At 38.4% G+C, this 27,644-nt stretch overlaps 1 protein-coding gene and 1 pseudogene across 1 annotated transcript; one reads left to right on the forward strand and one right to left on the reverse strand.

Annotated features, from left to right (window-relative positions):
* Positions 1-9,851: 9,851 nt before the first annotated feature.
* On the reverse strand, positions 9,852-14,776 carry LOC121747079 (annotated as a pseudogene).
* A 6,460-nt stretch (positions 14,777-21,236) lies between these two features.
* LOC121746838 (leucine-rich repeat extensin-like protein 4) lies at positions 21,237-22,663 on the forward strand. Its single transcript, XM_042140778.1, has one exon. The coding sequence runs from the start codon at positions 21,339-21,341 to the stop codon at positions 22,539-22,541; it is 1,203 nt and encodes a 400-aa protein (XP_041996712.1). The 5' UTR covers positions 21,237-21,338; the 3' UTR covers positions 22,542-22,663.
* Positions 22,664-27,644: the final 4,981 nt, after the last annotated feature.

The raw sequence follows: 27,644 nt of genomic DNA on the forward strand, positions 1-27,644 counted from the left end.
AAGAATGTATGCTGAGTAAGAGCAAGAAACAGCCTTATGGGACAGGAAAGCACACATCGCCCCTAGACTATGCACATAGTGACATTTGGGGTCCATCACCAATTCCAACAGTTGGAGGATGCAGGTACTTCTTGACTTTTATAGATGATTTTTCCAGACGAATGTGGATTTATGTTATTAAAGAGAAGTCAGATGCGTTTGAAAGATTCAGAGAATGATGCATTGAGGTTGAGGTGGAGAAGGAGACACCATTGAGGTGTCTCAGAACAGATAATGGATTAGAGTTTCTTTCACATGAATTTGATACATTCTGCAAAATGAAGGGTATAAAGAGGCATAGAACCGTGCCTAATAATCCTCAACAGAACGGGGTTGCTGAGAGAGCCAACCGCACCATACTAGAGAGGGTAAGATGCATGCTGGCAGGCTCTGGTATGGAGAAGAAGTTTTGGGGAGAAGCTGCTGCAACTGCAGTGTTCTTGATCAATAAGTGTCCATCATCAGCAATCAACATGGATACTCCAGATTTCAGATGGTATGGATCCCATGGTGATTACTCAAAGTTGAAACCATTCGGGTGTAAAGCATTCTCTCATGTTAGAAGAGGAAAACTGGAATCAAGAGCCATAATGTGTGCTATGCTGGGATATCAGAAAGGAGTGAAGGTCTATCGGTTGTGGTCAATGGAGCCAAGGAACAACAAGGTCATTATCAGTCGAGATGTGACTTTTAAAGAAAATGAGATGCCATACATTGAAAGAAAAAGGCATCAGCAAACAGAAAATGATGCTGTCACCTCAGTGGAGGTGGAGTTGTTTGATAAAGATGATAAAAACTCTGATGAAGATTCTGGATTAAATGATGAATCTCGAGAAGGGTTGGATGAAGATGAAGACTCATCTGTGAATGAATTGGCAGATTACCAATTGGCCAGAGACAGGCAGAGGAGGAAAGTAACTCCACCAGTCAGGTATAGCAATTCAAGTTTGGTTTATTATGCTCTCTGTGTGGCAGAAGGGATTGAGTGTTCAGAACCAATGAGTTATAAGGAAGCCCTGAAAAGCAGTGAGAGAGCAAAATGGATGAAGGCAATGAAAGAAGAGATGGATTCTCTCATCAGAAACAAAACATGGATTCTGGTAACTAGATCAAATCTGCAGACACTGATTGGATGTAAATGGATCTTCAAGAGGAAAATTGTGGCTGCTCTTGGAAATAAAGTGAGATACAAAGCTCGGCTTGTGGCTAAGGGGTATACACAGAAAGAGGGGATTGACTACAATGAGGTTTTTTCACCTGTAGTCAAACATAGTTCCATCAGAATACTCATGGCTGTGGTGTGTCACAATGATTGGGAGCTGCAACAAATGGATGTAAAAACGGCCTTTCTCCATGGTGAGTTGGAAGAGAGTATCTATATGGAGCAGCCAGAGGGGTTCATTGAACCAGGGAATGAAGATAAGGTGTGCCTCTTGAAGAGGAGTCTCTATGGACTAAAACAATGTTCAAGGCAGTGGAATAAGAGATTTGATGAGCATATGATGAGCATTGGCTTTGATAAATCAGAATATGATAGCTGTGTTTATATGAAAAGAAAGAATGGAAGAACAGTAGCTTATCTACTCCTCTATGTAGATGACATGCTCATAGCAGGGTCAGAAATTTCAGAGATTGAAGAAATAAAGGCAGATCTGAATCAGAGTTTTGAGATGAAAGATTTGGGCAATGCCAAGAGGATATTGGGAATGGACATTGTTAGGGACAGAAGAAAAGGAACATTGTGGTTGACTCAGCAAGACTACATCAGCAAGGTTCTGAAAAAATTCCAAATGACTGAATCAAGGACAGTCATGACTCCACTTGGTCCACACTTCAAGCTCAGTTCAGATCAAAAGCCTAGCACTGATGAGGATAGGAAGGAAATGAGTAATGTGTCGTTTGCTAACATAGTGGGAAGTGTAATGTACACTATGGTGTGCACGAGACCTGACATAGCCCATGCCATAAGCTGTGTAAGCAGGTACATGTCTGATCCGGGAAAGAGTCACTGGCAGGCCTTAAAGTGGATATTAAGGTACCTTAAGGGATCAGAGAATGTTGGGATATTGTACAAACGAAGGCATGATGCAACAAAGGAAGCAACTATGGGGTTCTGCGATTCAGACTTTGCAACCAATTATGATAACAGAAAGTCACAGACAGGGTTTATATTTACTCTATATGATTCAGCTATATCATGGAAGTCTGGTTTACAATCAGTGGTTGCCTTATCTACCACGGAGGCAGAGTATATTGCTCTAGCTGAAGCAGTTAAGGAGAGCTTCTGGTTGAAAGGGATTCTCAAGGATTTTGGCATCTCACAAAAGGCTATCACTGTGTACTGTGACAGTAGTAGTGCTATCAGCCTAACTAAACATCAGGTATTCCATGAGAGGAGTAAACACATAGATGTTAGATTGCATTTTGTGAGAGATGAGGTGAATAAAGGGGAAGTCAAAATCAAGAAAGTGGGGACTGAGGATAACCCGGCAGATATGCTCACCAAAGTGTTGCCTGTGTCCAAGTATGAGCATTGCTTGGAGCTGGTGTCTGTAATTCAAAGATGAGACAGGGAAACTTGGAGAAAACAAAGAAAAGTGGTCTGATCATTTTTCAACCTAGGTGGAGATTTGTTAGAGGTTGAAGAATGAAGCATGCAAGATGGAGTAGTTATAACAACCATTCAAGATTCAAGAATCAATGGCAGTTATTCGGTTGGTGGAAGTTATTCTCATTGGATGAGTATAAGAGTCCAGCTCCAAAGCATTGATGAATAATTCACCTCAACACATCAAGTGAGAATTGAGTTTTTCTCAGAAATCAAGATACACTAAAGAGCGTTGCATGGTTCTTGCATTTGGCACGGTTGTGTGCAGCTAGAAGTAGAGTGTGTGTTGTAAGCCCGCTGCTGTGATTGTATGCGAGTGTAAGTGTGTTATAAGTGATCATTCAATAAAGCTTTTCTTTGCTCTCCCGTGGACGTAGGCCATCAAAGCCGAACCACGTAAATCCTCGAGTCTTCTACATTCATAGTTTGATCATTCTTTGCGTTGGAGTGATCTTGGTTGGTGATTACATTCACACTGTGGAATACGATGCTCTTGCTTGCTAATTGCTACACTAGTCCCGTACACTTGCGGGTATTACTTGTGTTAAAATAAGTTGAGTCATGAGTATATTCTAAATCCATATATTCAAACTAATAAATTGACAATAATATATATCATGTACATATATTTTTGACAATAGATAAATGCCTATTATATGATGTTATAGATAATTAATACTCACTTGTCTCACTCTAATTGAACCATTTTCCCTTTTGCAGCTGAACCATTTTCCCTTTTGCAATGTCTCACTCTAAATGACACATTTCTAACAATCGAAACTTCACTCTCTCTACTCTCTCTACTTTTTTCTCTTCTCTTATTTTAGACTCTCAACTTAACTCACAAAACAACAGTACTGAAAATTTCATGCAAAAATGTATGCTCCACTCAAAGTGGGACGGAGAGAATATGTTTTATGCTGGAAATTGATATATTCAATTATGTCGTTAATATAAAATATACCATTTACTACGCAAATAAATTATAGAATCAAAGGTAATAATGTCCTAGTTGGATATGTTCAAACAAATAAACTTGATAGAATTTTGTGTCACGTCCATTTATTTTTCAAAATCAGTCACATTAATTGTTAAATACACTTTCTCTCCTCCGTCTCTCTTCCCTTTATCACTGCTGATTCAACCGGTCCAATGCATCTGAGTATCTCATTGACAAGGTCTAAGTTTGAGGCTCTGGTTAACAGTTTGATCGAGAGGACCAATCCTTGCAGGAGTTGCTTGAAGGATGCTGGCCAGGGACGGAGATAGCGTTGGTCAAGCCACTGCTCCAGCGGGGGCTTGGCCGGCGCCGGACCCATTTACATTAATATTTTTGTTGTATTTTGAGATTAGAGAGAAACAAAACTGCATCAGCGAAGAAGAAAGGGAAAAATTGCAGATGGGAGGAAGAAAGAAGATACGGCACCGTTTTTAGCTTTTGTTCAATTGGGCCCTTTTTAAATGGGTTTTGACTTTTGATTAATTTGGTCAAATGACCCAATTTAAATGGAGTAAATGATTTGGTTCATTAACTCATTACTATTTGAAAAAGTTAATGAACGAGTTTGGTTTTGAGATTAATTATTTAATTTTATTTAATTAATGCCTTATTATATTCAATTGGATTCATCTAATTTATGTTACTTTTACATTTAAGTGACGAAGTTCTCCTCGTTGGATGAATGACCCGCGTTCCAAAGGTTCAGGAAGTAGTTACTGAAATCTTTGGAAAGCCCCCTAGCAAAGGTGTGAATACTGATGAAGCTGTTGCCATGGGGGCTGCTATTCAGGGTGGCATTCTCCGAGGTGATGTCAAAGAGTTGCTTCTCCTTGATGTTACACCGTTGTGTCTAGGTATTGAGACACTCGGAGGAATCTTTACCAGATTGATCAACAGAAATACCACAATTCCAACAAAGAAAAGCCAGGTCAGTAGCATTTTGTGAAGGTGTATCTTCTTCTGAAGTTATTGCACTATTGATTTCTGGTTCAAGATTCACTGATATAAGTCTTAATACTATCGCACACGTTCTCGACCGCTGCTGACAATCAGACCCAGGTCGGCATCAAAGTGCTTCAAGGAGAGCGTGAAATGGCCACAGACAACAAAATCCTCGGTGAATTTTACCTCGTGGGTATTCCTCCAGCTCATAGGGGCTTGCCTCAGATCGAAGTCACATTTGACATTGAGAAAACACCAATTTCACCAACATTAGAAATAAAATATTCAGTATGAAATTTAAAATGAAAAATAAAAATTACTATATAAATGAAGCTTTCTTTCTATCTATTTTTTCATGATTATCACTCTATCATATGTACGTTGTATACACAAGGAGGAAACTCCAAAATCAAAAGAAATTTATACATGTATAATAAAAGGAATTTTAAAATAATTGTAGGGATCAGACAAGTCCGGATTCATTATTTCCCGAGACCTCTTTGTTCTTTTACAAGAGAGCTGAGGGAAATCTACAAGCTAATTATGTCAACAATGTGCCTTTGCCTGATAATATTGATAATGCTTGTGATATGCATGATAGTCCTGTGAGAACTAATCCTCCTGTTCCTGCCGAGAATGTGTTAAATAGCCCTACTAGTATTCAAAATGTTATTGATGCTCCCAACTTGAATGACTATGTGTTATCTCGGGATAGACCTAGAAGGCTTAATGTTCAGAAACCTTCTAGATATGATGGTTATGTGGGATTGGTTGCCCTGATTAACTTGGCTTTCAATGTGTATGAATCTAATGGGGATGAACCTCAGTCTTATAAGCAGGTTGTTAAGTCTAAATTCGGGAATCAGCGGTATAAAGCTATGTTGGAGGAGATGCATTCTCTTAAAATTAATCTTACCTGGATTCTTGTACCTTTGCCTCCTGGTGCATCTGTGGTTGATTGCGGGTGGCTTTATAAGTTGAAAAGTGAGGTGGAGGACCTTAGGTACAAGGCCAGACTTGTGGCAAAAGGTTTTACTCAAGAAGAGGGGGTAGATTATACTGAAATATTTGTTCCTATTGTTAAATTTACTACTGTACGGGTTAATGCTTACTTTATGTGCTCATTTTGACGGGGAATTGAAATAAATATTTTCAGGAATAGAAAGGAATGTATGCTTATGTTGCATCAGGAACCTTATGTGTACAAAATTTTGAAAAAATTTAACATGTTTGATGCTAAACCTGCCTCTGTGCCTTTAGATGCTCATTTTATGTTGAGTAAAGATTTGTGCCCTAAAACTAAATGTGATATTGATGCCATGAAGAAAATTCCCTATGCAAATGCAATTGGATCAGTAATGTATCTGATGATAAGTACCAGGCCTGATATTGCCTATGCAATATCCTGCTTGAGTAGATACATGGCTAATCCTGGTCTTGTCCATTGGGAAGCTTTGAAGTGGCTCCTGAGATATCTTAAACATACTGCAAAGTATGGTTTGTGCTATTCTAAATGTGATGATGGTGTGTCACTAACTGGTTTTGTTGATTCCAATTATGCTAATGATAAGGACAAGAGGAAGTCCACCACTTCCTATATGTTTACAGTATGCAGATCCTGTATTAGCTGGAAGTCTAAGCTGTAGCACATAGGGCTCTGTCCAGTACTGAGTCAGAATATATTGCCATTACAGAGGCAATGAAAGAAGTTGTGTGATTAAAGGGAGTGCTTTCTGAACTAAAATTTGTGAAGTCTCCTCCTACTGTGTTTTCTGATTCTCAGTCTGCTATTCAGTTGTGTAAAAACCTTGTATTTCATGATAGAACAAAGCATATTGATGTAAGGTTTCATTACATTAGAGATATTGTAGAAAAAGGAGAAGTTTCTCTTCAAAAAGTGCATACTGATTGAAATCCTGCTGACATGGGTACTAAATGCTTACCACTTGAAAAACTTCTTTTCTGCATAAAATACTTGCATTTTGACCTAGGATAGGTTGCATGTTTCGGGGGAAAGACCTCAGTCACCTTATCAGCTGTGGTAAGGGTGTAGGTGACTAGAGGCATGAAGTCCTTTAGACTAATGGGTGTCAGCCCTCTGGTGTCTAATAGACAATCTGGTGGCTTCCCTAAATGCCAGTGAACTTATGTTCTTTGGAGCTTAGGGGGCTGCCTTGTAGGGCTGTGATGATTTTAAACCTTAGCTAATAGTGCAAATTGGTTTCCCAGAATAATGTCCAAGTTGGAGCATGTTGGATATTTGGGCTGTGGACTATTATTTGGGTTGTGTTTTAAATAAGGGCCTAGATAGATTTGGGCTGGTGGCTGCCCTAGCCCAATGCTCCGCTGATATACTCTCCTGCATCTCCTCTCTGCCTCTTGACATTCGAAACACTCTCTCACTGCCTCTTCACTGTTGAAATCCTCCATTCTCTCTCTTCTTCACCGATGAGTCTCTGGCTGTTTCTCTGTGATCTTTCACGGTTATTTGAGTGATTGATCTTGTGTAAGTGTTGGAGTAGGCAACTGCTTCGGTTGATGTGGTGTTGGTGAGGACTAGGGTTTTGTGTGAGTTTGTGTTCGAGAGATTTCAGATCTGGCAGGGTGGAGTTGGTTGGTGTTGATATCTGTGAACGTTCAATCAACGAGCTTCGATGGAGAGATCGGTTGTACGGGAGAAACCAAAACATGAACAAGAATGAGAACTCAGTTGTTTACGTGGTTCAGCCTTTTAGCCTACGTCCACGGGAGATAAGAAAGTTGTTTATTGATCAATCTTTTACAAACACTCACACTCGATATCAACTGTAGAGTAGAGTTACAAAGTTGAATCTACACTATAGACTCACTCAAGCACACACAGCTATTCTTGATCAACTCTCTTAAGCTTTGTGTGCATATTATCAAGAATGGAAGAAACTCGACTTCCTCAATGAATGATGAATTGAAAAACCTTCCTCATGAAACAATCTGAAATGAGTATTTATACTCCTCAAGGCTTAACAACCGACTGCATGTGGATAACAAACTCTTCAACCAAAATCTTGGATCTTGAGTAACCACCCCAACCGATTTAATTGCCAATCTATCATGCATCATTTTCAACCTTCATTCCTAACAATATCTATGGTGTGAGGTGAACCACTGGTAGATTCAACGTTGCTCCCTTGGATTTGATTTCTGGAGAATAGATTTGTACTATTGGCGGGTGGCTGAGCCATTGCCAAGATCTATTCTGTATTTTGTGTTTCTTGGTTACTTATGCATTACTCGTTAGATTCGAGAGGATCCTTTGTTGTGTTACTACGTTCATTGAGTGTGCAGGTTTCCTTGGTGGTCCAGTAGCATCCGGTCAAGGAGTGCTAGGATTACTTGTGTAATAGCTAGATATTGTAATAGCTAGTTTCTTTGTAAATCAGTCGTGTGATTGAGAGTTTGGTTGAATTCTCTTGTAAAAGAACAAAGAGGTCTAGGTGAATAGTGAATCCAGACTTGTCTGATCCTTACAATAATAATAAAAATAACATAGTAATAAATGAGTATGTGAAAATGTTTTATTTTTATCTATCTACTACCTACAATATTGCATTGCGTTATACATTTAAGAAAACAAATGCAAATATATATTTTTGTGAGTGGTAGCCTTCTGCTTTGTCTTAAATTCTTAATGACACAACTCAATTAATTGACATTTTTTCTCTAATAAGCGTTTTTCCAAACCGCCGCTATAGTTATATTCACTTGATATTGCAATTAATAGTTATTGATTAGCATTTATATTTATATAAATATGGTCTTTTGTTTCTATGATGTGAAGTGGAATTTGAAAGATTTTAGAAATTGTAACTTTCGGTTTTTTTATGAATACATGTTCTTTTATTGTGTTTTAATTTATTTTTCAGTTCTGTTACAAATCACTACAGTATCTCGATTTATGCTGAAGTACATGTTTGATTATTAGGATTTGGAGACCTGACGCATCAAGGGTTTATTTCTTTGCATAGTTTTTATGTGATTTCACTATTATTTAAATCAAACATTAATACTACTACCTCCATCCGTAAAAATATAAATTATTTTCATTTTAGTCCGTCACTCAAAAAAATAAAAACTTTATAAACTTTCTGATTAAGAAGTGGACCACATAATCCACTAACACTTCTTTTTTTTCTTCCCTTCTCTTACTTTACTCATTTTTTTCTCCATCTTTTTTACTTTTTCAATTATTCGCTCTTATTTTACAAGGACGACGCGACGGTAGGCTACAACTCCTGCTGTTTTAATGAGAACCCCTGTTATTTCAAAAGTTTATATTTTTCAAGGACGATAGTATATTTCTCTATGTAGTGCATGGTTGTTATTTTCATAGAATTTTTTATTTTCTTTCCTTCGTATTTTAATACTCCTAATAATTTTTCTTTTCAATAGTAATCATTAGTTTTTTTGTTTTTTTATATAGTTGATCCGTGTTAGTACTATATAAAATTTACGTTAAAATTATAAAGAGCCGATTTCTTTTTTTATATACGTAGCTTGGGTCCATATGGAAGTATTGCTGCTTTTGGTAAATTGAATGTAGTATAATGTAATTTATTTTTATTTTATTACTTTAGCATTATATGAATCGTCTAATTACTGTTTTGATTATTTATTGCATGTCAATTTTTAAAATTTATTGTTATTGATTGTGCCGAATATATAATAAATAAAAATAATTTATTTTGAATTAGTCTAATGGAGTAGGAGTAGGAGTAGTATTTATTTAAATTTTATTTAATTGCATGATAGGATTTTTATTATTATAAAAATAATAGTACAGTGAGATGCTAGAGTATCAACTCCCTTCACAAGACTATGTATTAAGTGGATAATGAGCTCAATTTTATTTGGTAGGAGTATTTGACAAGTGTTAAGTACATTTGTGTGGACCACATTGGAATTGCTAATAGGTAATGCATGTGTCTTATACAGTGCAGCACTCAAATACCATGAATCATTTCATAATATTGAACTAAATTAAAGAAGATTTGTTATGTCCAAAGCTGAATATGTAATTGAAGGACATCAAGTTTTACTTTATTGCAACATATACTAAGTAATACACAGGACTACAAAAGTACAGTGGCGTGTAATCTTAATTGTTCAAATTAAACTAAAAAATAAAAGGTGATAAAGAACACAATATCAGATCAAAAACAAAAACAAGATCAAAAACAAAAAAAAAGAAAAAAAAAGAGGGAGATGAAAACCAAACAAAGAAGATCAGCATTTAGGAAGATCCGACGGTGGAGGAAGGAGCTTTTGATTTGGAAGCTTCCCGTCCAAAACAAGCCATGCCATCTTCAAACCCCAACTCGTGTGAACCTCAAGATGACAATGCATGAACCACACACCTGAATCAACAATGCACCCATTCATTATCATTCTTTTTCATCTTTCAAGTTAATTAATTATACTCCCTCGATGTGAACTCTTTTTCTTTTTTAATCCATTCCTGAAAAGTATGAACTTTCTAATTTTAAAAACTCTTTTAGATGGAATCTATTATAAACTAACGACACTTTAATTTCTTTTTTCTTCCTATTCTTTCTTACTTTACCAATTATGTACTCCCTCCGTCCACAATTTAAATAACCCTTTTGCCATTTTGGTTTGTCCACGATTTATAGAACCATTTACTTTATTCCACTTTTACTATGCGGATCTCACATCTCACTAATTTTTTACACTCACAATCCAATATAAAACTAATACTTTAAATGAGTCTCATATTCCACTCACTTTCTCCATTTACTTTTCTTCACAAAGTCAAACAATTTCTTAAAACCCGTGCCGAGTCAAAATGGTTCTTTAAATGGTGGACGGAGGGAGTATTAAAATTTACCAACCTGGATTATCAGCCAAAAACCTAATGGCAACCCATCGACCCGCGGGCACACCAACCGCATTCCTCTCAACCGGGTCGACCAGATTGAATCTATTCGGATCACTATTCGGGTCATAGTTCCCAAAACCCTATCCCACCACATAAAAATTGAATCCATGGAGATGGAGAGGATGGCTCTCAGCTCCAAGAATGCTCGTATCCTGCAACACCACTTCCACGCTCGTATTGAACGCCAAAATCACCAGCTTCGTGCCATTCCCGACCGCCGTGTTGCTCGGAGGGCTCCCCATGTAGTTGAACCAACGGAGCGGGCTAACCGGGAAATTCGGGCTGTACACCCCGCTCGACTGGCCCGCGAAGTGGACCCCGAGGAGGGCTTTCAAGGGCAGCACGAAGCTCACGTTGCTAACCGACGCCGCAAATTTGGTCTCGTTCGGCCCCTGACATAAGGCGTTTCGGTCGCACGGGCTCGTCCCTAATCCCACTGTGAAGAAGAACCGCCTCTCCACCTCCTGCGACACCTTCGCGGGAAACTCTGCGCTGGCTAGGCTACGGAGCCTCCCCGCGAAGGTGGTGGCGAAGGAGGTGTCGTTGAGAGGCGGGAGTTGGGGTTTGAGGAGAGGGAGGTTTTTTATGTGGAGGGACGGGGTTTCGTATTCTAAGATTCCGGCAACGGTGGAGTTGTCGAAGGTGCCGGGGCCGGTGACGTAGGGGCGGGCGGTCATGAGGAAAGTGGCGCCGGGGAAGTGTGGTTTGGTGTTGAGAAGGACGTTGGTGGTCTGGCCGGGTGTGATGATGATACGATCATATCTCTTATGATCTTCCAATTATTTAGTTTTCCTTTATTCACCATATCTTTTCCATATTTGTTTAGATATGTGTTTCTTGTTCATTAAGTTAGGGTAGTAGTAGTATTATAAATAGGATAGATTATATCATTGTAATCAATCAATCAATGAATCAATGAAATATTTTCCCTAAATTTGACTTGTGCAACGAGCATATTATCGTTCCCTGTTGCTGCTCATCGGAGAACGTCCAAGAACCGGCAAATCGTGAGCTTTCCTTCGAGCACGTCGAAGGTTTGGTCACAGCAACTCGCACGAAGATCGTCATCCGGTCACGTTACGGAGGACGTCCGTAACAATGGGTGCTTTCATCCCGTGCTCATCCTCCGTCTTCGTTCATCCATATCCCCCAAACAAATCACCAATATAAAAAAAAAGTCAATCGCATCACCACCATCTCTACCACACCCACGCTTCAGTCCGTCGACATGTCATACGACTACGCCAGCTACCGCCGTCGTCAATACAACTTCCCTCAGGCCACACAGCCATTCTGTCCCTACCAGCCGGTCCAACCTCGCCGTGTAACTTGTTGGGACCCTCCGGGCAGCCGGGTGGAAGTACTCCGTCCGCCGTCGTGGCCTGATCCAGAATCACCCTACGTCTCACTCCACTTGGATCCCTCCGATCCGTCGCGTCGCTTGTCGGCGATGGCCCGCCATGGGATGGTCAACCGAGGCTGTCCCTGCGCGATAATCCGGAAGGCAGCAATCCGTCGCGCGTCTTCCCAGGATCGAGCGAGATTTTCTCCGCCGGGCTGGAGAAGATCATGGCCCGATTTGACAAATTAGAGTCCAGGCTGGAATCACGATAAGAAGAAATCGATCGCCGTGTGAAAAATTTGCATGCGTCAAAAGCAGCGTATGTACGACAACCCTATGCAGATTTCGATTCGGGAGCGCCTGGGCGTCGTCCAACTGGCTGGGATCCGCCCTTCCAAACATCCAGTCACCGTGTTGGAGAAACTCGTGCTCCTCCGCTGCCGGAACCACCGCTATACCGGAAGTCTCCCTACACCGACTTGGAGTCTTCATACGAGCAGCCGAGGCGAAACACGACCTCGACTTTAAGGCACCCACCCTATTCGTCGGACGTGCTCCCACGAAATCCCCATGCCGAGTATCACCAATGGCGGCACGAATACAAACCCTCGCGGTCTATACCACCGCCGCTGCCACCAGGTAACCGCCGCTCGGCAGCGCCACTGCCTGTTGCGGCTGCAACGCCGCCGCCGAGGAAATCAGATCACCCGCCACAACAGTCAAGTCCGGCATCATCCTTAGAGTTGCCGTCCTACGTCTTACCAGGGGCTTACCGGCCCTTGCAACCACTGCCCGTGACATCTCCCTTATTGGCCGTTAATCCACATCCACAAGTTGTTGTCCTGAGCTCGTTGAAAAAGGAGGAGAAAGAATTGTTAGACAATTTGCCCTCTCCACCAGCCGTGATCTCTCCGCCGTGCAACCCCATTTTTAGTAGAAAGAAAGAGTCTTTGTTGGAAGATGGTATTGCAAGAGAAAGGACAACCGTAGAGGAAGAGAAGCGAAGGTTGTTTGAGGATGAGCTTCCATTAAAAACAGAAGAATTGGTTACGAAAGGAGGGGCTCACACCAGTTTGCAAGCACTTGCTTGTGTTTATGTGGATGTGAATGTCAGTGATATTACAAGCATGAATCCTCGATTACTATCGCTCGACGTCGATGCAAGGTTGATTCCTCCGCGAAATAACACGCCGTGTTTGAGCATTCGTGACTATGTGGCAGAACTTTCCATTTTAGCGTTGAATTTGGACGACCACATTAGTCTACCTTTGTTGATTTTTTATGGAGGTGAAAAAGGGAGACGTTCAGCTGTTCGGTGTGTGTTTGATCTAGGAGGAGACGCCTCGCCAAAGCTTTTGCTTTAAACTCTCGTCGTTGCTTTGTGGTTTCCACCTTGAGGACAAGGTGGATTTCAACCGTGGGGGAGTTGATACGATCATATCTCTTATGATCTTCCAATTATTTAGTTTTCCTTTATTCACCATATTTTTCCCATATTTGTTTAGATATTTGTTTCTTGTTCATTAAGTTAGGGTATTAGTATTCTAGTATTATAAATAGGAGAGATTATATCATTGTATCAAGCAATCAATGAATCAATGAAATATTTTCCCTAAAATTGACTTGTGCAACGAGCATATTATCGTTCCCTATTGCTGCTCATCGGAGAACGTCCGAGAACCGGCAAATCGTGAGCTTTCCTTCGAGCACGTCGAAGGTTTGGTCACAGCAACTCGCGCGAAGATCGCCATCCGGTCAAGTTACGGAGGACATCCGTAACAGATGAGGATGGTGGTGGTTTGGAAGGGCTTGACGTAGACTGCGTCGACGTCGACAACGGTGAGGGTGTGGTTGGCGATGCTGAAGAAGAGCTCGTCGTTGAGTGCAGCGTTGATTATGCGGAGGAGGTAGGTCTTGCCTGCCTTCACCCTCAATTTGAATGTATCTGTTTATTTCTTAAGTAATTAGTCGAAAATATTTCCTGTGTGATATTCCAGCTTGTTAGTTTGTACCTTTGGCGGAGCAGTTGTAGAGTAGCCCCGGGAGGCTGTTGATGGTGTAGGCGTCCGAGACGTTGGGGCCGCCGCCGGTGGCTAGAGCTTGTTTTATTATGGCTTCAGGGTCAGCATTGAACCATTCTCCTGTATTTGATCATTTTTGTTGTAATATGCATCTAGTTTAAATCAAAAGTAAGAATTTGCTTTGATAAAAATGAAAATTTACCAAATATGATGGGGACTTCCTTGTAAGGTGTTTGGAATGGATAGTTCACATTTTTCTGTGGGAGGATGATGATAGGGCCATAAAGAGTAGATCTAAGCCAAGAAATACGTGCATGCCAAAAAAGGGTTCCTCTTTGCCCAACTATGGTGAAATTGTAGACATAGCTTTGTCCGGTTTGTATGGGGCATTGTGTGATATATGCCGGCCCATCTGCCCATCCACTGCGGAGTTGTCTAATTCCGTGCCTGTCACATGTAGATAAGACAAAACATGATAAGAACATAATATAGGTCACTAGTTATCTACCTTAGCAAACGAATATTTTGATTTAGTTATATCTGCATACCAGTGGATGGTGATATTGTTAGGGACATAATTGGTGACTTTTATGAGTAGGCGATCGCCCTCCCTTGCTACTACAGGAGGCCCAAGGAATTTCCCATTCACGGTCACAACGCTCTTAGTGTGGCACAATCGCGTCACGTTTTGCATCTTGATCTGAAAGAGTTTAAAGAAATCAACCACTAATTGAAACAAGACATGCTAAAAAAAACTACTACTACTACATCTTGGTATAAGAATACTAACATTGAAGTCGTAGCGCCTAGTCATGGCTTGTGCATAGTGAGGAAGAAGGCATAATGCCATGAATGCAGAAAACAATGCAAGTAATTGAGAGGCACCCATTTTTCCTTTTTTTGAAAAGTTGAGTGTGGAGGATGATTGTTTGTTTCTGCCTACTGTTAGAAAAATGCCATTGAGGTTTTAAAGGGTGGAATTTGGCTGATTAGGTGGTGATGAATTCAATATTTTTAAACAAACAAGAATAGATATATATCTTCACTAAAAAGGGATAAAAAAATGTAAATACTTTGGAGGCCCATGTGTTGTTAGAACACAACATCAAAGTGGTGTTTAAGACAATAGTTCATAGCCGTGTCAAATCTTTCCTTATTCGTGTTGCTCTTAAAATATTGAGTCATGTTCTATATCTAAAATAACTCTTAAAATATTGAGTAATGTTCTATACCTAATTTTAATTTTTCATGCATAAAAAATGGAAATGATGTTAAAGATTTAGTAAACAATCAACTGGGTTACCTAATTGAGTAAACTTTCACATGACTGCAATCTATTTTCAATAGATATATCATATATGAATGAATTGTTAAAGCTTCTGATAAACAAGAAACATATACTTGGTACTCAAGCATATAATAGCAGTATATGTGAAGAGAAATTTGTTGAGGAGTCGTACAATAAGATATCAGATATGGACAATGATAGTCCTTAGAGCATCTCCAATGGGCGGACATCCCACTCGGACATCCACTAGGACATCCCAAAAACACCTCCTGCCACGTCACTAGGACATCCCACCCCACTGCCACATCACTAGGACATCCCATGCATATCCGCCCTTCCCATCGCCCTTCCCACTAGGACATCCCGCAATAAAAAAAATCATAAATTCACAAATAAAACAATTTACGTTTACGGAAATAAAATTTGACCGAGAATACGAACGGGAAAAATTAACAACTTTATCGGAAAAAACATACATGATTCGAAAAAAAAATTGCACACTAATAAAAAAAAATTCATACATTATCACGTCAACCCCTCCGAGTCCAAACCTCTTCGATAATATCCTGCTGAAGTCGAATATGGGCATCTGTTTGCCGCATGTCGGCAAATGCACGCAGCCGCTCGACCTCTCCATGAGGTACCCCCATATTCACATTCGCGGTGGCCACGCCGTGACTTGGACCTGCACCCGTATCATCTTCATTGGTCCACTGAGTCAGTTCCGCAGCTTCATTTTCGACAATCATGTTGTGCATTATGATACATGCGTACATGACATCGCCGATGTTGGGAATATACCACTGCCGTGCAGGACCCTTCACTACCGCCCACCGACTCTGGAGCACACCAAATGCCCGCTCCACATCCTTGCGCGCTGCTTCCTGACGGCTCGCAAAGTATGTCTTCTTTTGTCCGGTCGCATGCTTGATTGACTTCACAAAGACAGGCCAGTTTGGGTATATCCCATCTGCCAAATAGTACCCCATATTATGCTGGTTGCCGTTGGCGACGAAACTGATGGCGGGACCAACGCCATTGCACTGATCGTTGAACAGGGGCGACGACTGGAGAACGTTGATGTCGTTGTTGGACCCGGCGACTCCAAAATAAGCATGCCATATCCACAACCGGTAGTCAGCTACAGCTTCAAGGATCATCGTGGGATGCTTGGCTTTGAAGCCGGTAGTGTACATCCCCTTCCAGGCGGCGGGGCAGTTCTTCCACTCCCAGTGCATACAATCTATGCTGCCCAACATCCCAGGGAACCCGTGCACCGACCCATGCATATCTATCAGCATCTGGCAGTCTTCGGGGCTCGGACTCCGAAGATACCGCTCCCCGAATATCGCTCTCACGCCCGCGCAAAAATTTTGCAGACACTCGACTGCTGTCGACTCGCCAATGTGGAGGTACTCGTCGAACATGTCGGCCGCGCCTCCATACGCCAGTTGTCTGATTGCGACAGTGCACTTCTGCAAGGGCGTGAGTCCGGGTTTGCCAGCTGCATCCTCTCTGATCCTAAAAAACAGGTATCTACTCTCTAAAGCACCCACGATGTGCAGAAACAGCGGACGATGCATCCTAAAGCGTCGCCGGAATAAGGCTTCCCCAAAACGCGGTTGTGGAGCGAAGTAGTCCGCATACAACCGAATATGTGCAGCAATGTGGTCACGGGGTACTTGAGTTCGACGATGGATCGGCCGAGGTACCGCCGCCTGCTGCCGCCGCTGCAACCTCTGTTGTAGCAGCCTCTGTATAGCACCTGAAACAGCGACCTCCAACTCATTCTCGCTATCACTTTCACTAGACATTCTAGATATACTTGAGATTATAGATGTAGAGAGAGAAACTTGTTATTAACGCAAGTGGTGCGAATGAAATAAAATTCAACGAGCCGTATATATAGAGTTTCAAAAAAAAAAAAAAAAAAAACGGGACGTCCGACCGGACGTCCGAGTTGAAGCCACAGTGGCGGACGTCCGCCCGCCCGTCGCCGGGATGTCCGAGGACACCCGACGTCCTCACGGGACGTCCGTATCCGACCTCCGACCTCCCAACGGCGGACGTCCCGTCGCCCTTCCCGGTGTCCGACCGGACGTCCTACCGGAGGGGCGCCATAGGAGATGCTCTTATTCATTAAAATGTTAAAATGATAGATTTTGTATAAACATTTTTATAGTATTAAATTTATAATGCTTTGCCGTCTGAGTTTTAGTCCACTGGGCCAGCTCACCATGAGGCCATATTAAAAAAGAAGCACCTAAACCCAACTCAATTCAGCCCACTCTATATCTGGCCCAGTTCAGAACTAAATTTTATCTCAAGCTCGAATAGAATGAACTGTTTAGCACCAAGTACTAATTTTTATTTTTATTTTTATTTTAAATAAGTAGTTCAAAAAATTTATTTTGTATCATCAAGATTTATATTTTTTTTTGCATTTTATCTCATGTGATAACCGATATCTCATAAACATCAATTTGAATGTATAGCTCTATAATAATATCGTATTTTTATTTAAATTGAAGATTTCGAAGTTATACATTACGAGTTTCCATGCAATGATCATGCGAAACCAAATTTAACCGTGGAAGCTTTTGTACGAAATATCGAGATTTTTTCAGATTCTTGGCATTTTATTTTTATTTTTATTTTTCAATCCTTATACAAGACATGCGTGAATACTGAATAGTCAATCTCATTTTCACACTTTTTTAGTAAGTACCTTTGCTTTAATGTGTGATTTATATTGGCTAATTGACCCTCTCGGCTCTCAGAGGCTTCGCTTACAATGCTAGATTTTGTTTGTGGCGAAAACCGCTAATTTTCTTAGTTGGCTTACACATGCCTCCAATAATGGCTTAAGACCCTACTAAGTTGATTTTTTTTTAATTCATAAAATCATTGAATATTTGTATTGTGTGGAAAGCACTTATAAATAAATAAAAATATACTATGAAAATTACTATCCAAAATTTGAAGCACAAAATTTAAAATGTATAGCGTTTACCAAAATAAATTTTTGTGTCCGACAGCTCCTAAGATAACAATTATACATGCCTAGCTAACATTTATACAAGATGGATAGACTTAATAGAATTTTGGTCCAGCAGCCATTAAAGCAGCTAAAATTAAAGAATATAAAAATCGTATCCACATTAATTTACTCTGTAATAACTCAACTTCCTTTCGATAACACAATAAATTTCTCAACTTCCATTCGAATTTGAAGAATAATATGATAGGAGTACATTATTAATAAGTTACTGTTCATTTGCTGATAGTATTATTTCCTCGGTTGCATGATCAGGTCTAGCTAAATGTTGATGAATTAGGGTTTCTCTTCACGCGTTTGAAAATTGTTATAAATAAGAGTCATTATTTGCTTTTAAAAAATTAATTATTATTCTAACAATAACAGGGAACTAATTAATTTTACATTTATGAAGCTTTATAAAAAGTGGTGATATGAATACTCACTCCGTCCATCATTAAAAGTCTCATTTCTTTTTAGCATGAAATTTAAGAAATGTTTAAAGTAGGTAAAAAAAGTTAGTAAAATATGAGGTTCATATGTACTACTCTTATATATTAGTTTTAAATAAAATGTCAGTGAAATGAGTTAGTGGAATGTGTGACCTATTACTATTTATAGTAAAATTAACCAAGGCTCATATTCGCGGATGAATCAAAATAGAAAAAACATGACTCTTAATTGCAGATGGACTAAAATAGAAAAAAGTAACTCTTAATCGCGGAAAAATTTTTAATTTGAATGTTTAGGATTTTTTTTTGATATAATTTGGATGGATTTTTACGAAATTTTTTTTGTTAGTTATTACGTTTTTTGTTTGAATTTTATAAATTGGATAATTATTCGAAAATGTAAAAGATAAAATTAAGATATGGTAAGTTATTGGAGTCGTGGTCTAATAAAAAATTATGAAAAGAATGATATATAGCAAAGGTTTGATTTGCGTACAGGACTAGAGGTATGACTGTATGAGTTATTGATAAATAAGAAGCAAGAAGTTTATACTAATACTAGATGTTAGTACTATTTCATACTCGCATACATGATACATTACCCTTTTGTCATGCAAGTAAATTTGTACTACTCCCTTTGTCCCGACTAAAATAACACATTTTTCTTAGTTATCATGGAATTTAGGAGTAGTTAGTTAATGTGATTTTTGAAGAGAGAAAGAGATGATGTACAAAGAGACGATGTATTAAATGGAGAGAGAAAGAAAGTTGAATTATTTAATAGGAGAAAGAAAAAAGTGGTTAGTTGTATTAATTAGATAGAAAAAGTAATAAAAAATAGAAATATGTCATTTTAATTGGGACAAATTAAAAAAGTGTTTCATTTTAATTGGAACATAGGGAAGTTTTTTTTATATATCAAAAAGGCTCAAACCAAAAACAGCGAACAAGCAAACCCAATGTACAAAACTCCCAAACAAAAGAAGGGTCAAATAACAACACTCAGAGCTACTCAACAGACCACCAACAAAACACGTCAACGGCCAAAAAACCAACACACCAGACCAAACAACCGAAAAACTAAAAAAAGAACTCACAACCAAAAGCGCCCTACAAACAATAGCAAAATCAAAAAGCACAACAAGCAGAGAGAAGAGACAACAAAAAGCACCCGCAAAGCTAGATACCTGATCCCAACTTATATCCCTGGTCTCTCAAGTTCGGACTTTCTAATTCTTTGTGTCTTCATATCTCTCGCCCACTCTCTAATGTAGCTCAACTCATCATGCATAGGGAGGTATACTTAGGTGTAAGAACTTTAAAAAATGTGCAATGCAATCATCATACAAAGTTGTCAATTAATTCATTTAAGTTTGATTGATGTTTTTCATAATAAACTACTCCACTTTACATATACAAGTTATTAATGTGAAAATTTTATTAAATTAACAGTATGATAATATCGCATCGCATTATTGTTTTCAAATTAAGGGAAAAATATATAAACCTTCACGAACATGTATCTCTTTCATCGCTTCTTGACTTAGTTACATCGAACGTAAACAATATTCTTATATGCAAAATTTAAAGTACTATAGAAAATTAATTTAAAGTACAAAAAGGTTCGACACACTAACATTTTTAAAAATCCAAGCTGAGCCACACCTCTATACTTACTTACTCCTTGTTACTAGTTTCTAGTTTCCCTATCATTGGTGTCATTTTTGGTCAGTTCGCCACTACTTGTCACACTTATTTTCTAGTACTATTTTATAATGAACACTATTCCTATTAATTTATTCTCACTCATATTTTATTGTAAAATTAATAGTCATACATATAAAAGTAGGACCACATTACACTAATTTTTTTAATTTACTTTCTATTACATTTATTAAAACTTATGACAGATCCATTTGTGCCAAGTATTGACGGACAGAGGAGTAGAAAATGGGTTGAAAAAATTAATGGCACGTAGGTTCTACTTTTATATAGTACTCCCTCCATCCAACTTTAAGAGTTTCAGTTGAGTTCGGCACGGGTTTTAATAAATGTAAAGAAAGTTGGTGAAAAAAGATAGTGGAATGTGAGTCATATTTTTTTATATTAGTTTTAGAATAAAATGTGAGTGGAAAAAAGTTAGTGAAATGTGGGGCTTATTACCATTTATGTAATATTCCAACCGGAACTCCTAAAGTGGAACACCCAAAAATGGTAAACTAGGACTCCTAAAATGGGATGAAAGGAGTATTAGTTTTGTAATAAAATATGATTAAAAATAAATTAGTGGTATGTGAAGTTCATTATTAAATGGAAAAAGTGAAAGTTAACCAATATTTAGGGTCTAACCAAAATGAAAATTATTGATAAATTTTCTGGAGAGAGTAATTGGTACCATGTCAGCATGTGCATAGAGTAATTTATTGATAAATTACTCTGGAGAGAGTAATTGGTACCATGCCAGCATGTGCATAGATTTTGAGCTGAAATAGTGACATTTTAGTTAGGCAACTTGAAAGCAACAAATCTAATTATCCATATCCATAAATATTATGGTGTAATTTGTATGAAGACAATTTATGATTTATCCCCTCAAATTCAAATGAAATAACATGAATGAAGCAAACTACTTTCCACAAACATCCAACAAATCTCCCACCAAATTCATCAACACATGAAGAATAGTACTAGCTGCCTCCTCGCACTCCTCCTCCCTATCTCTATCATCGTCGCTAGAGCTGCTGTCATCGTCGGCGGCGGCGCCGGAGTAGGCATTGGCATCTCCGGCACCGGAGGCGTCTGGATTGGTGGCGGAGTCAACCCTCCTACCTCCGCCGCCTCCAAGCTGAGCGCCGCCTACGCCGCCCTCCATGCCTGGAAAGCCGCCATCACAGACGATCCTCTCAACATCACTAGCTCCTGGAACGGCCCCAATGTCTGCTCCTACAAAGGCGTCTTCTGCTCCGACTCCCTCGATTTCATGGGAAATCCCGCCGGCAAAGTCGTCGCCGCGATCGATCTCAACCACGCCAATTTGCAGGGCACTCTCGTAAAAGACCTCGCTCTCCTCGCCGATCTCTCCATCCTCCACCTCAACACCAACCGCTTCAGCGGCGGCGTGCCGCCGTCGTTCAGATCCCTCGCGTCGCTCACCGAATTAGACCTCAGCAACAACCGCCTCTCCGGCGGATTCCCCGCCGCGGTCCTCGACATTCCAGATCTCGTCTATTTAGATCTGCGATTCAACAGCTTCTCCGGTCCGATTCCGGAAGATCTATTCGATAAGAAACTCGACGCCATTTTCCTCAACAATAACCTCTTCTCCGGCGAGCTGCCGCAGAATCTAGGAAATTCTCCGGCGTCTGTGATAAACCTTGCCTACAACAAGCTGAGCGGCGCGATACCGTTCAGCTTGGGGTACATGGGGATCAAGGAGATCCTGTTCCTCAACAACCGCCTGAGTGGCTGCATTCCGGAAGGCGTGGGGATGTGGTCGGATCTTCAGGTTTTGGATGTGAGTTCCAATTCACTGATGGGGCATTTGCCGGATTCTCTGTCCTGCCTCGGTAACATCGAGGTTCTGAATCTAGCGCGCAACCAATTCTCCGGTGAGCTGCCGGATTTGCTCTGCTCGATGCGGAGTTTGATTAATTTGACGGTATCGGCGAATTTTTTCTCCGGATTTAGCGAAGTTTGTGACAAGAACAGCGGGTTCGGGTTTGATTTTTCGTTTAACTGCATTCCGGGGAGGGAGCTGCAGCGGCCGCAGCCGGATTGCGCGGCGGTTCCCGGCGGTGGGCTGAGCTGTCTTAGAATACCAGCGGCGAGGCCTCTTGTTTGTGGGGCCTTGCTGGGGGCGGAGTTCACCCACCCATAAACATGGTTTTCGATTAGCCAACAGCACAGGCTGTTTCTCATTAACTCATTTTGTGCCTTTTTCTATTTAATTTTATTTATTTTCCCACAAAAGTTTTATTAATAGTATTATAATTATCTAAATGGACAGAGTTTTTTTTAATTTGTTTGCTTAGTCAAGACATTCTCATATATGCTAATATGCATGTGTAGTTAAACTTAAATGGTGTGGACTTGACAGTTGACAAGTACTGTTGGTCGTTAGTAATTTAATTAAGAATCGTAATCTAATTTATGTTGTGTTGATAATTGATTAGGCATTGATTTAATGCTTATAATCCAAGTAGTGGAGTGATGGATGAATGTGGTGGTTACACGTGATTGCAGCAGAATTATTTAGTTGTGTAAATTAGTTAAAGATTTTCCACGTAATTAGCGGCAATATCTAATCCCCCTAAATTATTTCTTATCTCCGGAGATTTGGTTGCGCGCTATATTTGGTTCTAAATTATTTCTTTTCAGAAAAAAACACTTAAATTTGTTGATTTTTTCGAAATTTGAGATTAAAATCGTTGATCTTTTACAAATACGAGATCGTGACATGCAAATTTTTTATAATAAGATTTTTTTTTTCTCTTTTTATAGTTTTTTTTCTTATTATTTTAGTCACGATGTTTATAAATAACCAAATTATCCATACAATTAGAATGGTGATTTTGATAAACTCTTACTAAATAAGGAATATGAAATTAGATTATAATTTAAAGTAAATCAATTAATTTTATCTAGCGAAAGAATTTAGAATTGAATTATTAATTTTATGCTATCAAACGAATTTGGTTTGATTTGAACTCTATAAAAAGAACTTATGAACACGCTCCTAACCCATCACAGATCTAAGCCGTCCTGAATTATTGCCTAATGAATAATGCGATGAATAATTCAGTATGAGAAATAATTCATTACAATAATGGTGATTAATGAACAGCAGAACAGGTATCACATTGTTTCCATGTATGCATGATTTTTCATAATTTCTTGTAATGTAAATGTGTGTCTTAATTTTATTTTATTTTTCTAGTAACAGGATATACAATTTTTTAATCTCAAATAAGCATGAAAATTAGATTAACAGGGAGTACTTTGCATTAGCTAGGTTATTAAACATTAACTAAACATGTTGAGTAAAATGTAAATATAAAAAATATTTGTTGAATTTAAAATTTAATGTAATTTTGATTGCATTAATTTTTTTGTTTGATCACAGGAGTACCGAACCCACTTTTAGGTGAATCCGACTAATCCTATTCGACCGGGTTTGCGGATTAAGGCTGAAAGTCTCCTAACGGGTGGCGGAGTTTGAACCCATGACCTCAAGGTCACCACATCTTCGCGCTGCCAACTGCAACCACCCTTTGTTATTGCATTACTTTATTGAATGCTAATACATTATTCAAATATTTTACGCGAGTTAACAGTTTAATGGTCTTCTCTCATTTTTATTATTTGAGTCATTTATGATTTACAACCACATGATTAAAAATTACTCATATATTAAAAAAGAATGTACTAATATACAAGTTTGATTAAAAATTATTCATATACTCCTTCCGTCCTACAAGAATATGCACTTTGGGGCGTTAGGTTGATGATGTATACCAGGTTTGAGCTGTCGGTTCCCAACCTTGCGTTTTTAGCTTCTGTTCGTATTTTGTTGTTGCATGTGTTTCTTAGGCTTTGTCGTTGGTTGGTGTTGACTCTTCTTTATCATTTGTTTAGTTCGGATGGTGTTAGGTTGTTATTTTTTCTATTCTAGTTCTTTGAGGTTTAGCTTTTGACCGCTTGCCTCGAATATTTGCTCGCTTCTTACTAGCTCGAGCCTTTTTTATTAATTTAAAAAAATATATGTACTTGAGTACGAGTTTTAATGCACAATTGGTAAAACTAGAGAGAAGTAGAAAGAAAAAATATTTAAAGTATTGTTAGTAGAGACTAGGTTCCACCTCATTAGAGAGAAAAGATGCATATTCTTATGAAAATGACTAAAAAGAAAATAGTGCATATTCTTATTGAACGAACGGAGTATTAAAAAGAAAATACTAATATACAAGTTTGATACTATATTCGAAAATGTGTTATATGGCGGGACTGAGGGAGTATAAATTATGTTCTTTGAAATAATTAATCGCATTTACTCGAGAATTAAATAGGAGTGCTTGTGGTACCCGCTTTATTTAACAAAGTCAACTTAGATTTGATTGTTAAATGTGGAATTCGTTACGCTTCAATCATGAATTAACCAGTAGTATGCAATTGTACTCAGCATTCCCATTCATGCTCTTTGGGTACCCGCGAATATCCAATCCCGAAATTTTCAAAATCTAATATCTGATACCAACCCGAATTTGATTTTGGGTATCCAGTCCCAGTTGTGATTTTGATTTTTTTTAAAAAAACTTTTACTGCTAGTGGCTGACAGCGGTAACGAAGGCGGCGGCGATGGATGGCGGTTGAGCGGGATGGTGGCGGAGAGGTTGCCTTGTCGCTGGCCGGTGGGAGAGGGCCGAGGCGGAGGTGGACGGCGGAGGAGGGAGGGGCGAGAGGGAGAGGGAGAGGGAGAGTCGAGAGGGTGACGGGAGGCGGAGAGGGAGAGGCGCCCACTTCATTCTTCAACTGAATAATAATTTGTATTGGGAATTGGGTTTGGCCGTTTGGTCCCTGGGTTATTCAATTTTAATAAGTTAGAATTTGTGTTTGACTCATTAGTTAATAGTAATAATTTGTAATTTAAGATTAAAATAAACTAACAATATATACAATAAAAAATAATCAGGAAATTCGGGTATACCCGATCGGGTATCGGGTTACCCGATATCCAAAAATCCAAAAATTGAGTACCCGATCCCGAAACTCGAAAAATCAGATATCGGGTATCCAATTACCCGATTTTTCGGGTTTGGATATCCGATATCCAATACCCGATATCCATTTGGACAGCCCTAGGCAAGAGCATGGATGTGGGCTCAGACTCACATTTATTTATTTTTTACTCCATGCTTTTCCGCAAGAGCACATCACTCACATCCTTTTCCGCAAGAGTAAGCCCAAGGGTCTTACCATTCTATTATTCAATTTAAATACTTCAATTACTAAAAACATTTTCACAATATTAAAATGCATTAAAAAACCCCGAACTACTATTACAAATTACTAAAAAATTAAAAATTACTCCCTTCGTCCCATAAAAGAAGATGTCACACTTGTGAGACGACACGGGATTTTAGGAGGTTTTGTTTTGCGTGTTAAATGGAGAGAGAAAATATAATTTTTATATTAATGTGAAAGAGAATTTTTTTCAAATATGGTTATGTGACATCTTTTGTGGAACAAAATAAAAAAGAAAGTGTGACATCTATTATGGGACAGAGGGAGTACATAATTAAAATCCTAAAACTTAAAAATTACATAATTAAAATCATAATAAAAAAAATTTTAAGTATGAATGAGAGATAATTTGATCTAAAGAATGGACGATGGATGTAGGTATTTATAGATGATTTTGATATTAAAAAAATTTTAAAAATAATTTTTTTTGGAAAAAACGGTATAAAAACGGCTATACTTTTGGGAATCCAAAAATATTTGTTTTTCTTTTTTCCGGATTATTTTCAATTTTTATGATTTTTTTAAAAATAAATTTTAACGGAATAAAAACGAGCCAATCAAGAGGCGTCGTGCCGTCAGCAAGAGCACAACAGAGCAGGGTATGTGACGCGCCGACGGCACGACAAGTGCTCTTAGCTAAGAGCACCGCTGCGGATGCTCTTAGATAGAGATGTCAAGTGGGCCCGACGATATTTAAGCCCAACCCGGCCCAGGCACATGTTTATGGTGGGTCGGGCCGAGCCTGGGTTTTGGTATACAGAATGAGCCCAGCCCAAGCCCGGGCCTAGTTGATAAGTGGGCCGGGTTGGGCTGGGCCATGTTAAAAAAAAATTCCCCTATATGAAAAAATAAAAGGAATGACATATATAATTTCATATCCAAAAATGTGTATACACATAAATGTTACTCTTATATAATTCCACAAAATCAAGAATCATCATATACAATATAATTATTAAACTTTTTTTTAATTTAGACAAATCAGTTAACAACTAATATCTATAATTATGCAGATCAATTAATAATTAAAATCTATTACTATGCAAATGAAATGTAATCATGGATTTCAAATTTGTTACTATAAATATGGAATTCAAATGCAAATCAAATCAATTAACGATTAATAATTTGTTACGATAACTATGGAGTATAACTTTGGATTTAGGTTGAGTAATTAAATTAATAGATTATAACTCCACAAAATCAAGAATTATCATATATGTATATAATTATGATACGATTTTAATTTAGACAAATCAATCAACAACTAATATATATAATTATGCAAATCAATTAATGATTAAAATCTATAATTATGCAAATGAAATGTAATCATGGAATTCAAATTTGTTACTTTAATTATGGAATTCAAATGCAAATCAAATCAATGAACAATTAACAATTAACAATTAACAATTTGTTACTATAATTATGGAGTATAAGTTTGGATTTAGGTTGAGTAGTTAAATTAATAGATTACTTTTGTTGTATGCGTAATATCATTAAAAATACATGCATATACATATTACACACACATAAATAATATACGAAAGGTTGGATATTTATGAAAATAATATCCAATCTCCATACTTATATGCATGCATATATACGAAAGGCTGCCTTCTAAGGCATAATACATACATATATACTCCTACATATTACATACACATAAATAACTTATTCATCACTATATTTATTCAAATCAAAGTATTAATAACTTGATTAATTCTAGGATATACTATTTTTTAAAGAGAAAATTAGTTAATAATTAACCATTATAATTATGGAAATCAAATTTGGTATAAGTTTTGATTTAGATTGATTTACTCATTATATTTTATAACAAATAATATATATATAGCTATATATATATATATGCATAAAATAGATCTATTCAAAGTATTAAGAATTAAGAATATAGGACATATATGAGATTCTGCCGGGCCTGGAACGGGCCTGG

Source organism: Salvia splendens, chromosome 9 (assembly GCF_004379255.2).
Source record: "Salvia splendens isolate huo1 chromosome 9, SspV2, whole genome shotgun sequence".
Classification (NCBI taxonomy): Eukaryota; Viridiplantae; Streptophyta; class Magnoliopsida; order Lamiales; family Lamiaceae; genus Salvia; species Salvia splendens.

Excerpts from the sequence above, each read along its gene's own strand:
- LOC121746838 (XM_042140778.1), top strand. The coding sequence starts at position 21,339 with ATGAAGAATAGTACTAGCTGCCTCCTCGCACTCCTCCTCCCTATCTCT.